General features: G+C 42.4%; 1 protein-coding gene across 1 annotated transcript in view; it reads right to left on the reverse strand.

Moving 5' to 3' along the window:
* Positions 1-10948: 10948 nt before the first annotated feature.
* CDH20 (cadherin 20) overlaps positions 10949-13643 on the reverse strand; it is a 209747-nt gene continuing 207052 nt past the window's right edge. The window contains exon 12 of the mRNA XM_059039373.2: positions 10949-12551. Within this exon, the coding sequence (XP_058895356.1) occupies positions 12046-12551 (506 nt within the window). The 3' untranslated portion in view covers positions 10949-12045. The remainder of the gene's footprint in view (positions 12552-13643) is intronic.

The raw sequence follows: 13643 nt of genomic DNA on the forward strand, positions 1-13643 counted from the left end.
CTAAATCACTGCTTAGTATGAGATGAGAGGTGCAGAAAGAAAAGGAATAATATCCAATGTTTGTCCTATACTTTTTAAAATAAATATTGTGGAGGCCTTGTTGTGGGCCAGGTGCTGTGTCAAGTTCTGAGAAGGTGTCAGAGGAGGGATTAGAAGATAAACAAGAGAGGGGATCTTCAAGGTAGCAGAGGAATAAGACGTGGAGATCACCTTTCTCCCCACAAAAACATCAGAAATACAAGCTAATACAGCTACACGTAAAAGAATGAAATTAGAACACTCCCTAACACCATACACAAAGTAAACTAAAAATGGATTAAAGACCTATATGTAAGGCCAGACACTATAAAACTCTTAGAGGAAAACATAGGCAGAACACTCTATGACATAAGTCACAGCAAGATCCTTTTTGACCCACCTCCTAGAGAAATGGAAATAAAAACAAGAATTAACAAATGGGACCTAATGAAATTTAAAAGCTTTTGCACAGCAAAGGAAACCATAAACAAGATGAAAAGACAACCCTCAGAATGGAGAACATATTTGCAAAGGAAGCAACTGACAAAGGATTAATCTCCAAAATATACAAGCAGCTCATGCAACTCAATATCAAAAACACAAACAACCCAATCCAAAAATGGGCAGAAAACCTAAATAGACATATCTCCAAGGAAGATATACAGATCGCCAACAAACACATGAAAGGATGCTCAACATCACTAATCATTAGAGAAATGCAAATCAAAACTACAGTGAGGTACCACCTCACACCAGTCAGAATGGCTATCATCAAAAAATCTACAAACATTACATGCTGGAGAGGGTGTGGAGAAAAGGAAACCCTCTTGCACTGTTGGTGGGAATGTAAATTAGTACAGCCACTATAGAGAACAGTATGGAGCTTCCTCAAAACATTAAAAATAAATCTACCATAGGATACAGTAATTCTACTCCTGGGTATATATCTGAAGAAAACAAAAACACTAATTTGAAAAGATACCAGCACCCCAATATTCCTAGTAGTATTATTTATAATAGTCAAGACCTGGAAGCAACCTAAGTGTTCATCAACAGATGAATGGATAAAGAAGATGTGCTATATATAATGGAATATTACTCAGCCATAAAAAATAATGAAATTTTGCCATTTGCAACAACCTGGATGGACCTGGAAGGTATTACACCTAGTGAAGTAAGTCAGACAGAGAAGGACAAATACTGTATGTTTTCACTTATGTGTGGAATAGGAAAAATAAAACAAACAAGTGGGGCTTCCCTGGTGGCGCAGTGGTTGAGAGGCCGCCTGCCGATGCAGGAGACACCGGTTCGTGCCCCGGTCCAGGAAGATCCCACATGCCGCGGAGCAGCTGGGCCCGTGAGCCATGGCCGCTGAGCCTGCGTGTCCGGAGCCTGTGCTCCACAACAGAAGAGGCCACAACAGTGAGAGGCCCGCATACTGCAAAAAACAAAACAAAACAAGTGAATATAAGAAAAAAAAAAAAAAGAGAGAGGGAGAAGATGAACAAGATATTGCTTCTGATCTTGGTAGGGATTATTTGGCTAAAGAAGAGTTTAGGCCCTGTACCTCTTTTATTCAACTCAGAAAGAGTCTCAGAAAGCATCGAGGTTTAAAATGCAGGAATGTGCAGGTCATCGTGTAAAGACTCATGGTAAAAATGTCAGGCAGGCTGAGGAATGGTGGAGTATAGTTAAAAGTCACTGTAGTAGTTTCCTAGTGTTGCCATAACAAAGTACCAAAAACTGGGTGACATAAAACATCAGGACTTTAATCTTTCATAGTTCTGGAGGCCGGAAGTCCCCAATCAAGGTGGCAGCAGGGCTGGTTCCTTCTTGGGGGTCCAGAGGCAGTATCTGCTCACGCTCGTCTCCCAGCTTCCAGGGGTTGGTGACATCACTTGGCGTTCCTTGGCCTGTAGCTGCGTGATCCGATCTCTGCGTCTGTAGTCACATGGCTACATTCCCTCTGTGTGTGTCCATCTATGGGCACAGTGCTATTTTATTCTTTAATCTTAAAAATGTGTGCTGTTAATTTTGAGAAGAAATGGAAAAAAGATGAATTGGTCAACAAAATCCACTCTTACTCATGGTAAAAAACAACCAGGGCACATGTATTTTGGAGGAGGCATCAGTAGTCATCATGCATACCAGTCATACCCGTTGGTTAATTCCTCTTCTTAAGGGAAGTTAACAGTTTTTGTCATTGTCATATTAGTCTGGATAGGCAAAATTATACTGTGGTAATAAGTAACTCCAAAATCTCAGTGACTTAACACTACGAAAGTTGGTGTGTCTGTCCTGTGACAGCTCTCATTTCAGCTCAGGCTACAGGCCGGCAGGAGGACCCTATTTAATACGGTCACTCAGACCTAGGCAGAAAGAGGTTCCATTTGGCACAGACTTCAAAGTTCACTGCAGCAGGAAGGGGCGAGGAACCGGCAAATCCCACATCGGCCATTAAGGCTCCTGCTTATGTTTCCTTAGCTCAGCGCAGTCACATGGTCAGATACAACCATAACCTGATGGAGAAGTTCAGACCCATGTGTACCTAGACAGAGGGTAATTGGAATCTTTGTGACCTGCCCCAATGTCTACCACACTGAGATGCACATTTCTGCAGCTCCAGAGTTATTACCCGTTGATATTACCATTCTTTTCAGTTTGCAAGAGGGCAAATTCTCCCCTGCAGGATGGAACTTTGGCCAAACAACTGAATACAATGCTGAGCAAACTCTTAGAACGCGGCCATGTGTAATAATGCTGTTCATGAGCAAAGACTTAGAATAGAGCGACAAAGGATGTATGGTCATCCCTTGAATTGTCTTATGATCAGTATTCAATAATTTAGGTTCCCAAGTGTGCTAGTTAATATAGAAGTTATAAAAATATCTATCTACTTAAGCTTGCTATTTATCTAGTTATCTATTTAGGCTTTATTAGAAAACTTGGCCAACGATGACCAAGTAATAGAATCTATGTGAACCTCATTTAGATGATCACATTTCTCCTGTGTTGGCATTTTTAAATCTAGTCTACTTTTGGCTAGAGGGACCCTACAGAAGAGATTTCTGTCTATGCTGTTAAGTTCTTATTTCTGCAGCTTCAAGTGTCTTTTTGCTTTTTCTCTTTGAGATAAAATGAGAACGTTCCATCATTTCCTTTTCCTTCAAAGGAAGGTGTTTATTCAGGAGGGAAACAAACCAACTAGGATGATGCTAAAGGATGATCCCTAATCAAGTTATATTTTAATGGAGCTTGAAGATTTACTGATGGACTCAATGAGGATGGCACTGAAACGGAAAGAGAAAAAATAAGCTCTAGCCTTCCATTTCAAGAAGTCAAAAATCTGTGCCTTTTTTTTGTTTCAAGATAAAAGGATTGCACTGGAGCAATTTCCACTTTTTCTATTCTACATCTGCAACAAAAGAACAACTTTGAATAATGAACAGCCTACCTTCATAGTAGGAAACTAAACTACGGAGAGGCTCTCAATAATGTACTTAATAATTAGAAGTATGAGCAGGAACTGACCTTCTAAGATGGATATATTATTATTCACTTTACCTGCTCACTGTCACAGTGGATGCTGTCACCAAGATTGTGACTAAAAACCCTGATCAAGACATCTCTGCCAAGTCCCATAAATAATCTGTTTGCCCACTGTGCCTGAGGTGTACATGGCATATGCTTAGATCCATGTGGGAATCTGGATGTGATGAGTGGCTTGGAGTTTACAGAGAATTTGTACCCAGTTTGTAGGTAAGGGACACACTGTAAATATGGCAGTGTGCCAGTGTTCTCCGGAAACAGCCTCCTGCTCCTTTGAGAGGAGATTAACCTGGGTTATGTAAGGTTCCTGATAATGAAGTCCTCTCCAATGACATCTGTTTTTATTTTTATTTTTATTTTATTATTATTATTATTTTTTGCGGTACGCGGGCCTCTCACTGTTGTGGCCTCTCCCGTTGCGGAGCACAGGCTCCGGACGCGCAGGCTCAGCGGCCACGGCTCACGGGCCCAGCCGCTCCGCGGCATGTGGGATCTTCCCGGACCGGGGCACGAACCCACGTCCCCTGCATCGGAAGGCGGACTCTCAACCACTGTGCCACCAGGGAAGCCCGACATCTATTTTTAAAAAATATTCACACAATAGTGAAATATACGTACTTTCTGGAAAGCACATAGGGCTGAATTTCAAAAGCATGATCACTCCCTATTTCTCAGATGATGCTTGTCAGCTGTCCTTACCTGATTTCACTGCCTACTGTGAAGGCCAGTATTCAGTTCTCTAGGGTTTAAGATGTAGACGGGATATCAACCATCAATGGTGAAGGATGTGTGCAGAGCTCCTTACATGTTATAGCTCCCAGAGGAGCCAATGGTATCAACATCTGAGGTGAGTGTTTCACAAATGGCTCTGTGTTCTTTTCTGGTTTTAGGTCTGTGCTTTGCTCATGTCTTCAACGTGATCATTAGTGTAAAAGCACCTGGCACTGTGCCGGCATACAGTAGGTGCTCAATAGTTGGCCATGACCTTCCCCTTCCCTTTGCTTCAGCTCAGCAGCAGTGACGTCCACCTGGAGCATGCTGATATGGCCCTGAGTCCCCTCTTGGGTGTAATTAATGTTCATCCTCAGGTAACGCCCTGCATTTAAGAATCTCATTGCACAGCAACCATCATATAGTCCAATTGCCACAGTCCCAAGAAGTCATTGCCAGATGTAAAAATTTGAGGTTGATGAAGCCAGTCCTGGAGGTAAACACGGGGGCAGACCGTTGGTCCCCCCCCCACCCAGTAGGCTGGTGAAGACTAGCAATTAGGATGAGTGAATTTCACTGCATATGGGCCTGGCAGGGAAACACAGAGGATTGCATCTGTTTCCTGGAGCAGCAGGGGAATATCAAGTACAAGGGACAGAAGGAAACCACGCAGCCTGCTCTTTGAAGGTTAATTCTTTCACTCTGCTGTGCAGCTCTTCACTTGCAGAGTCATGCCCAGGGTACATATGCTCCGTATTGCGGGCAAGTGGGGGACACCTCTCTGAATGCTGTCCTTTTGCTGTACTGCCTGAGGACCAATGGGCACTTAGCGCCGTGTTCAGCAGCTCCTGCCTTCTCTGCTTTCTCTGTAACCTCTCTGCACTGCCCACATCAGTGGGGTCACATGAACAGAAGTGTCTCTTCTCAGCCATCTGGTTATTCATTCTCCCCTCCCCCTTGCCTGCAACTGTGAGAGCTGCTCGCAGGCTGCCAAGTCAGCTGGAGAGTTCTGCTTGCTCCCTGCGACCTGCCAGACAGCAGGGCATCTTCAGAGCCCTCTCCATACACTCCAACCATGTGCAAAGGCTGAGTCGAAATAAAAAAAAGATCCTGCAAAACGAACACACTAATTAGTTAATTAATTAATAAGCAACCTGGTGTGTGGATGTGTTGTAGATCCAGCCAAAGTGACAAGGACATGTAAACGGTTCATACTGAGTTATTTTTTATGTTAAAATGGATCTTTAAAAATGTATTATATAAGGCTTCTATTGGTTTCCTAGGGCAGCCAGAACAAACTGGGTGGTTTAAAACAACAGAAAGGTATTCTTTCACACTTCTGGAGGCTAGAAGTCGGAACTCACAGTGTGGGCAGGGTTGGTTCCTTCTGGAGGGAGAATTTGTCCCATGCCTCTCCCTAACTTTTGGTGGTCGCTGACAATCCTTAATACTCCTTGGCTCGTAGATGCATCTCTTCGATCGTCTGCCTCAGTTGTCACATGGCATTCTCCACTCTGTGTCTCTGCTTCTGTGTCTAAATTTCTCTCTTCTTATAAAGACACCAATCATTGGTCCAGTATGACCTCAAGTCCATTTGATTACATCTGTAAACAAAGATCCTATTTCCAAATAAGATCACATTCACAGGTACTGGGGGTTGGGACCTCAACATATCTTTGTGGCAGACAGAATTCAACTCACAACAAAGGCAATGCAGTAAAAAAATTGATAGCCCTTTTCAATAAATGGTTCTAGAACAATTGGATATCCATATGCCAAAAGAGAAAAGAAAAACAGAGCTTCAGTTCATACCTAAAAATCTACAAAGATAAATCCCAAATGATTTATAGACCTAATGTAAAACCTAAAACCACAAAAGTTCTAGAAAAAAAACATGGAAGAAAGTATTTGTGACCTTGGGTAGGCAAAGATTTTTTTAGAAATGACACTGAAAGCACAATACAAGAGAACAAATTGATGAATTGGGATTTCATCAAAATAAAAAAACTCCTGCCCTTCAAAAGACATTGTTAAGGGAATGAAAAGACAAGCCACAGACTGGAATAAAAATCTTTACAAAGTCTGTACCTGATAAAGACTCATATCCAGGAAATAAAAAGAAATCTCAAAACTTAACAATAATGAAACAATTAAAAATGGGCCAATATCTCTGGGTACTCCACCAAAGAAGGTATGTGGATAGCAAATAAGCATGTGAAAAGATGCTCAGCATTATTAGTTATTAGGATATTACAAACTAAAACCACTGCGAGATACTACAACATTCCTATTACAATGACAAAAATGAAAAAAACCCAGACCATACCAAGTATTGGGGAAGGTGAAGAGGAAATGGAACACTCATATACTGCTGGTGGCAATTTGAAATGGTAAAAAAGACTTTGGAAAATAGTTTGGCAGTTTAAAAAAAACAAAACAAGAACTGAAAACATATACCTACCATATGACTCCAGCCATTCCACTCCTAAGCATTTATCCAAGAGAAAAGAAAATATATGTCCATACAAAGACTCACATGCAAGTGTTCTTAGCAGCCTAACTTGTAACAGCCAAAAGCTGCAAACAATCAAAATGTCCATCAACATATGAATTGTTATGGACTGAATCGTGTCCCCCTCCATGCCCCAAATTCATATGCTGAAGCCCTAACCTTTAATGTGACTGTATTTGGAGTAAGGAAGTAATTAACTAAGGTTAAATGAGGTTACGTGGCTGGGGCACTAACCTGATATGATTAGTGTCCTTATAAGAACAGACACCAGAGAGCTCACTTGCTCCTGCCACCATGTGAGGATACAATGAGAAAGTGGCCATTTGAAAACCAGGAAGCGAGTCCTTACTGGAATCTGACCATACTGGTATCCTGATCTTGGGCTTCCAGCTTCCAGAACTAAGAGAAAATAAATTTCTGTTATTTAAGCCGCCCAATTTATGGTATTTTATTTTGGTAGCATGAGCAAACTAATACATGAATGGATAAACAAATTGTGGTTTATCTATACAATGGAATACTGCTTATCAACAAAAAGCAAGGAACTGTCGATATACACAGTGGCATGTATGATACTCAAACTAATAATGCTGAGTGAAAGAAGCCAGACCCCCCTCCCCCCATCCTCCACACACAAAAAAGAGTACACTCTGTATGATTACATTTATATAAAACTCTAGAAAATGTAAACAAATCTACAGTGATAGAAGGCACATTGGTGGTTGCTTGCAGTTGGGGGAGGTGGTTGGCAGGGATGGCAGAGAGGTATTACAGCAGGGTATGAGAAAACTCTTGAGGGTAACATATATTTACTATCTTGATTGGGGAGATGGCTTCATGGGTGTATACATATGCCAAAACATTAAATAATGTGCTTTACCTGCAGTTTATTGTATATTAATTATACTTCAATAAAAATATATTGTGTGCCTTTTATATATCGGATATTTTGCTGAGTATTTTCATGAAATATTCATTTATTTCTGAAAGTACTGCGTGGTGGGGATAAAACTGAATTTTGGAGAATAATATATCTATAAAACAAGAATGTATTCTATAGAGAGGAGGGGGAATGGAAGAGAGAAAAGAAATGGTGAATGGAATCCAAAGTGATTCCTGGAATAGAGGAAGGAGGCAGAGTAGAAAAAAGGAAAAGACAATAAAGCTGATTGGGGACTTCCCTGGTGGTGCAGTGGTTAAGAATATGCCTGCCAATGCAGGGGACACGAGTTCGAGCCCTGGTCCGGGAAGATCCCACATGCCGCAGAGCAACTAAGCCTGTGCGCGACAACTACTGAGCCTGCGCTCTAGAGCCCATGAGCCACAACTACTGAAGCCTGTTTGCCTAGAGCCCGTGCTGCACAACAAGAGAAGCCACCACAGTGAGAAGCCCGCGCACCGCAATGAAGAGCAGCCCCCGCTCGCTGCAACTAGTGAAAGCCTGCGTGCAACAATGAAGACCCAAAGCAGCCAAAACAAAACAAGAAACAGAAAAATTAAAAAAAGATTGTCGTTTTACACCACTAAGTTGAGTGTCTTTTTATGCAGTAATGGTGGTAAAACAGTTGATATGAAGAAGGGGAAGAAGTGGAAATAATAAAAGAAAAGCTAGTATCCAAACTTCCTGAAAAATAAGAAAAGACTCATAGGTAGTTTTACTAGCTTTTGGAAGTGTGTCCTCTCAGAGAAGTGGTCTAAGGTTTCCTGGGATGGAAAGTAGCCTTTGTCATCATGGGTACCAGGAAGGTGGCCTCAGCGGCTAAAATGTTGGAATGGAAGAAACAGCCTCGTCATCAGTCATATGGAATCTTTACAAACACATGGGGTAGGATTTGGCAGCTTCCTGTCCCAGGAGGAAAGATCTAAGAAAAATTGTGTTTTTGGTCGATGTTGTAGTTAATTACACATACTATAAATTAGTACTCACAATTTTTGCACAACATGAATCACAAGAGACAGATATGTCTCATTAGTAGGTCATTTTAAAAAGAAGATTCCTTGATCTAATTTTGTCCATTCCCTGTACCAGAACCTTGACCCTCAGGGTCAAGCAGAAGCCTCCCAAATCCAGGTATTTACACATAAAAATAACTTGAAAGTTCTTTATTATGAAGATGACAAATGGATTTGAGAATGAGTCCATCTGCGAAAAGAACTGCTTGCAAAGTGTATCCTGTGCTCATGTATTTCCAGCGCTAGAAAGGAAATACTGGGAATTCTGACATCAAGGTTTAGCTCTCCATCACTAGTAAACTAGTAACAATGCATAGTCAATGTGCCTGTACTGATTTTGGCTTGTTTGAATTTGTTTTCAGGATTTATAGATTCTTTCTTGTGCAAACTACTCCCTTCTTTGCCTTTGCTATCTGCCATGTTGGGATATTCTGCTTTTATGATTTAGGAAATTCATTGCTAATCTTTATCTTTGCTTGTGTTCTTGTTCAGAATACAGTTCCAGACAGAGTCTTATCAATTGATTTCCACAGATGTTCCTTTTCCCTCTAACATATAAATTAAAGGCTAGCTGCTTTACCTGTTTACAAATAAATGGCTGGATAATTTTACAGCTCTCTTTTTTAACCTGATCACACTGCATTCTGTCTGGTGGTAATGATGTTTTATTTTTAGATGAACCAGCATTTGTGGTAAACTGTGGCAGTGGGAAGGGAATTCTAAAACTCATTTGGAGGGAAGAGTCTCTATTAGCTTAGAGTGTGAGTTGAAATGGATCTCCTATTCTGTGCTTCTCTCACACTTCCTGTATCACACCATTAAACATCTTCCCAGGGACCAGAAGCTCCAGGAGATTCTGCTTAATCACTTCATGCCCAGTATCATGGGGGACCACATTTGCAGGATGTGGGGCATGATAATCCCCTGTGGTTAACAGCTGTTCCCAGTTTTTAAAACAAGGAACACGGAATGAGCTAGTCAAAAAATTATCCTCAGGGCTAGTGACAGAAAAGAAGAATGTTACAATGGTCAATTTGTCCACATTCACATAACTGGTATGTTGTAAAGCCTAGTTTGGACTCAAGTTCATGTTTTTTCTTTGCTAAGTTTATTTATTTTTATATCATACTTTACCCTCAAAGAGCATGTATGAGAGCTGCCTTTCATGGAGGAAAGGGTTAGTATGCTGAAGGCTGAAGATGAGAACTTGCCAGGCTATTAGTGTACCACGTAATAAAGCGTGAAGCACATCCTGCTGGTTCCCAGACATCCATTAGCCTTCTCACACATTTCTGCCAAACTCTCCTTTTTACTGGAAAAGAGATTCACAATACTATTCTACTGATGGGGTAGGCCCCAGTGCAATCTAATCTTTCTATATTTGAGAAAGCGTGACCATATACTAAAGGTTCTCAAAGTGTGGTCCCTGGACCAGCAACAGCATCACCCAGGAACTTGTTAGAAGTGCAAACTGCCCCAGATCAACTGAATTAGAAACTGTGGGTAAAGGCCCAACAAGCTATACTTTAACACGTGATTCTGTTCCAAGGGATTCTGACCCACATTAAAATTTGAGAACCTTTAACCAAGACACTCAGAAAACTATTTTGTTCACAATTTGTTCCCAATGGTGAGGATAACTGTGCAAAATATCCTTTAATAATACGATGTCAAAGAAAGAGATCCCTTCCATCATGTACCCATTAAGCACTTATTAAGTACCTACTCTTAGCTACTGTGGGGAAAGGAAACATGAGTAAAATATGGCCCCAGTGTTCTGCAAGCTCATCCAGTATTGACAAGATGTACATATTTGTACATATTTTTGGTACATATTTGATTTGCCAACAGAACAGAGATGAAAGTAGCACAGTGGCCTGCTTCATTGGTGGCTGTGTGCAATACACCCTCACAAAACAAAAAAAAATATGGGCTAAACTTACTATTGTATTGCTGATGTTATAAAACCATCCTTTCCTCTTTTAAGGGATGGGGAAATGAAGAATATTCATGAAAAGCTTTATAGCTTTACAGTTTAAACCATACGTTCATCTGATCAGTGACCGAAATAGAATGCACAGCCTCATACTTCTGTGCTGTTGTCTTTGTTTTATGAATGAGCCCCAGCACCAAGAACCTGAGACTAGGTCAGGATCACAAAACCATCTCTTACCTGCTCAGCAATTAAACACACGTGCAATAGACTTTCCCTTCTATTTAACTTTTATTAAAAGAGGTGCTAAGGTACTGAGATGCAGTACATCATATTTATTACCAAAATTATTAACAAATATACAAAACTTATACATGTAATTTTCTTACATCCATTTATTCTCTATAATACTGATTTGTGTTCAAGTAGGTTATCTACAGTATGTAAACATCCCTTGAATTGACCTCACACAGATTAGGAAAGCCCTCTAACCCATGCTTTTATCAGATACTTCTTTTTATTTGGCTTTCATTTGTAGACTCTAATCTTCCCATTTGGCACATGGAAGAGACATCTACAGTGCAAAAGAGGCAGATTTTCTGGTTTCCTTCTGAATAATTTTGCAGGGGCACAGTTAAAGAGCTGAGAGAACAAGAGCACTCTAACTCCATGGAGGTGGATTTGCTGAAATGCCAACAACTCTTGGTTCAGCCATTAAACTTGAGCTTAAAGTCAATGCCTCTTCCTTCTCCCACCCCCCTGCCCACCCCCCATGCAAAGTCAATTAGGCCTTAACCTTGTCTTAAAAGGATTAAAAGAAATTCCATCCATCCCAGAACAAGCAGGTTAATTTCACCGAGGAATAATTTTTCAGTGTTCTTTTATGGGGGTTGGTTTGTGCAGTGTGATGAGCCAGCAAAACTTTTAAATGGAGAAAAAAACACGATTAAAAATAAAACGAAACAAAAAACGGACAGGAGAGTAGAACTTTCTATTTGCTTTCAACTGCCACCTCTGCATTGAAAAGCACAGCCTCTCTGAGGTGGCAAAATGACCAAAGTGAACGGCGAAGAAAAGTCACGCCCGCCATATTTAACCTTGGACTCCACGCCTTTGAATACAGTATCACAAAAATTTAAAAAGAAGAAAAGGTCATTGGAGATTCTGCCCCCCTCTTCCTGTGTTTCCTTTTGATTATTTAACTTAATCTAACCAAGTAAAGCTGATTCAGAGAGAGCTCCGCTCGCCTGCTCCCCCCGCAACCTCACTCTCCAGCACAGTCCTGCTCTTGCGGTTGGCGGCTCCTGTTCCGCGAAGCCTCCGCCCCAGAACGGCCGGGTTTGGCCGCGCGCCGGCCTCCCGGCTTCCGTCACCACAGGGGCGCGGGCCCCTCCGACGCCCCGTAGAGCTCCGCCAGCTTCCGGAAGCGGGGCCCCCAGTCCGTCAGGAAGTCGAAACTCTGCTCCGAGTCTGAAGTGGCCGACTGCAGGGAGCTCAGAGAGCCGGCGACCGAGCCGTCTCCCTCGAACATGTACGTCTGCAGGGAGTCGAAGGGTGCGGCCCACAGGTCCATGTCGGCCTCGTAGAGTTTGGCCAGGACGTAGCTGTGGACGGTGCTGTTGACGGCGCACGTCTGAGGCACGTAGCGGGAGAGGCTCTCGATCTCGGGCAGCATGTCCTGCCGCGTCTTGGAGGCGCCGCCCGCCTGCGCCTCCCGTGGGTTCCACATGGCCGCGATGTCGAAGGCCTCGGTGTCCTCCTCGCCGCCGCCCTCGTCGTCGTAGCGGACGATGTTCTCGTGGATGTTCTCCTCGTCGTCGATGATGTACGGCTGCTTCCGGTGCCTCCGCATGGACAGGATGAGCAGCACCAGCACTGCCGGAAACACAGAGGACCGGGTGTTGGCGGAAGAACTTCGGCGGTGTGGGCCGAGACCAGAGCTCTTGAGTAACACAGGTAGGGGAAGGGCTGTCTGGGTGGGGAGCGCTGGGGCAGTGTTTGGGTTTGTGACCTCACAGGGCCTACCCTTTTCTGACTCTTCTGCACTGTTGGAGAGTCTGTGGGCGAGTGAACCCTATGTGACATGATGCCACGTGGTTTAAGTAGAAGTTGCATGTAGAGGCTCTGTACACACCCTATCGCTTTGAAATGTGTGTGCGTTTGTACACCCAGCCACCCCGTGTAACAGCTCATGAACAAAGCACGAAGCCCTATGGCTCGCCGTGGAGTGTATGCTAAGGATCAGATCATGTTTTCTGATTACGTAAGGACGAATACGTGTTTCTCCATTATAATGTGAAAACCTTACTCTGTAGGTGGAATCCTGCTTTTTTACATTAGTCCCTCAATAGGATCCTACTTTATAAATATGCAGTGGACCCTGGAACAACGTGGGTTTGAATTACTGGGGTCCACTTAGCTGTGGATTTTTAAAAATAAATACATACTGCAGTACTACTGCAGTTGGTTGCCGCAAATGCTGAACCGTGGATACTGAGGGCCGACTATAAGTTATTCACAACTTCAGGGCAGGTCTGGGCCCCTAACCCCACCCCACCATTGTTCAAGGGTCAATTGTGATCATATATTAATTCATATGAGTATAGACACATGTGTTAAATATGAGCCAAAGTCTTAGTCTTAGGCTCAGAGAGCATAAATGACCATCTTTGTCCAGTTAACTCAGATTCCTCAGAAAAGCCTTCCATTAGAGAGGAGGTTGTGACTTTCTAGATCTAAGGATGTTCATGGAAGAGAGGGAATGAGCAATGACATTTTACGTAATTCATCATGTTATCAAAGATGCACCACACTGTTAGATATGCCCTTGCAGGTTTGGATGAAATTTTATCCCAACATATGTTTTTTTTCCCCCCAGTATGCGTTCACTGGGGTTTAAAGGAGAGATGGAGGTAATCCCATTGAACCATTTATCTCTGTGAGTAAAAATGTTTTCCAGGAAGTGTG

The sequence above is a fragment of the Kogia breviceps genome, chromosome 15 (assembly GCF_026419965.1).
Source record: "Kogia breviceps isolate mKogBre1 chromosome 15, mKogBre1 haplotype 1, whole genome shotgun sequence".
NCBI classification, from domain to species: Eukaryota; Metazoa; Chordata; class Mammalia; order Artiodactyla; family Physeteridae; genus Kogia; species Kogia breviceps.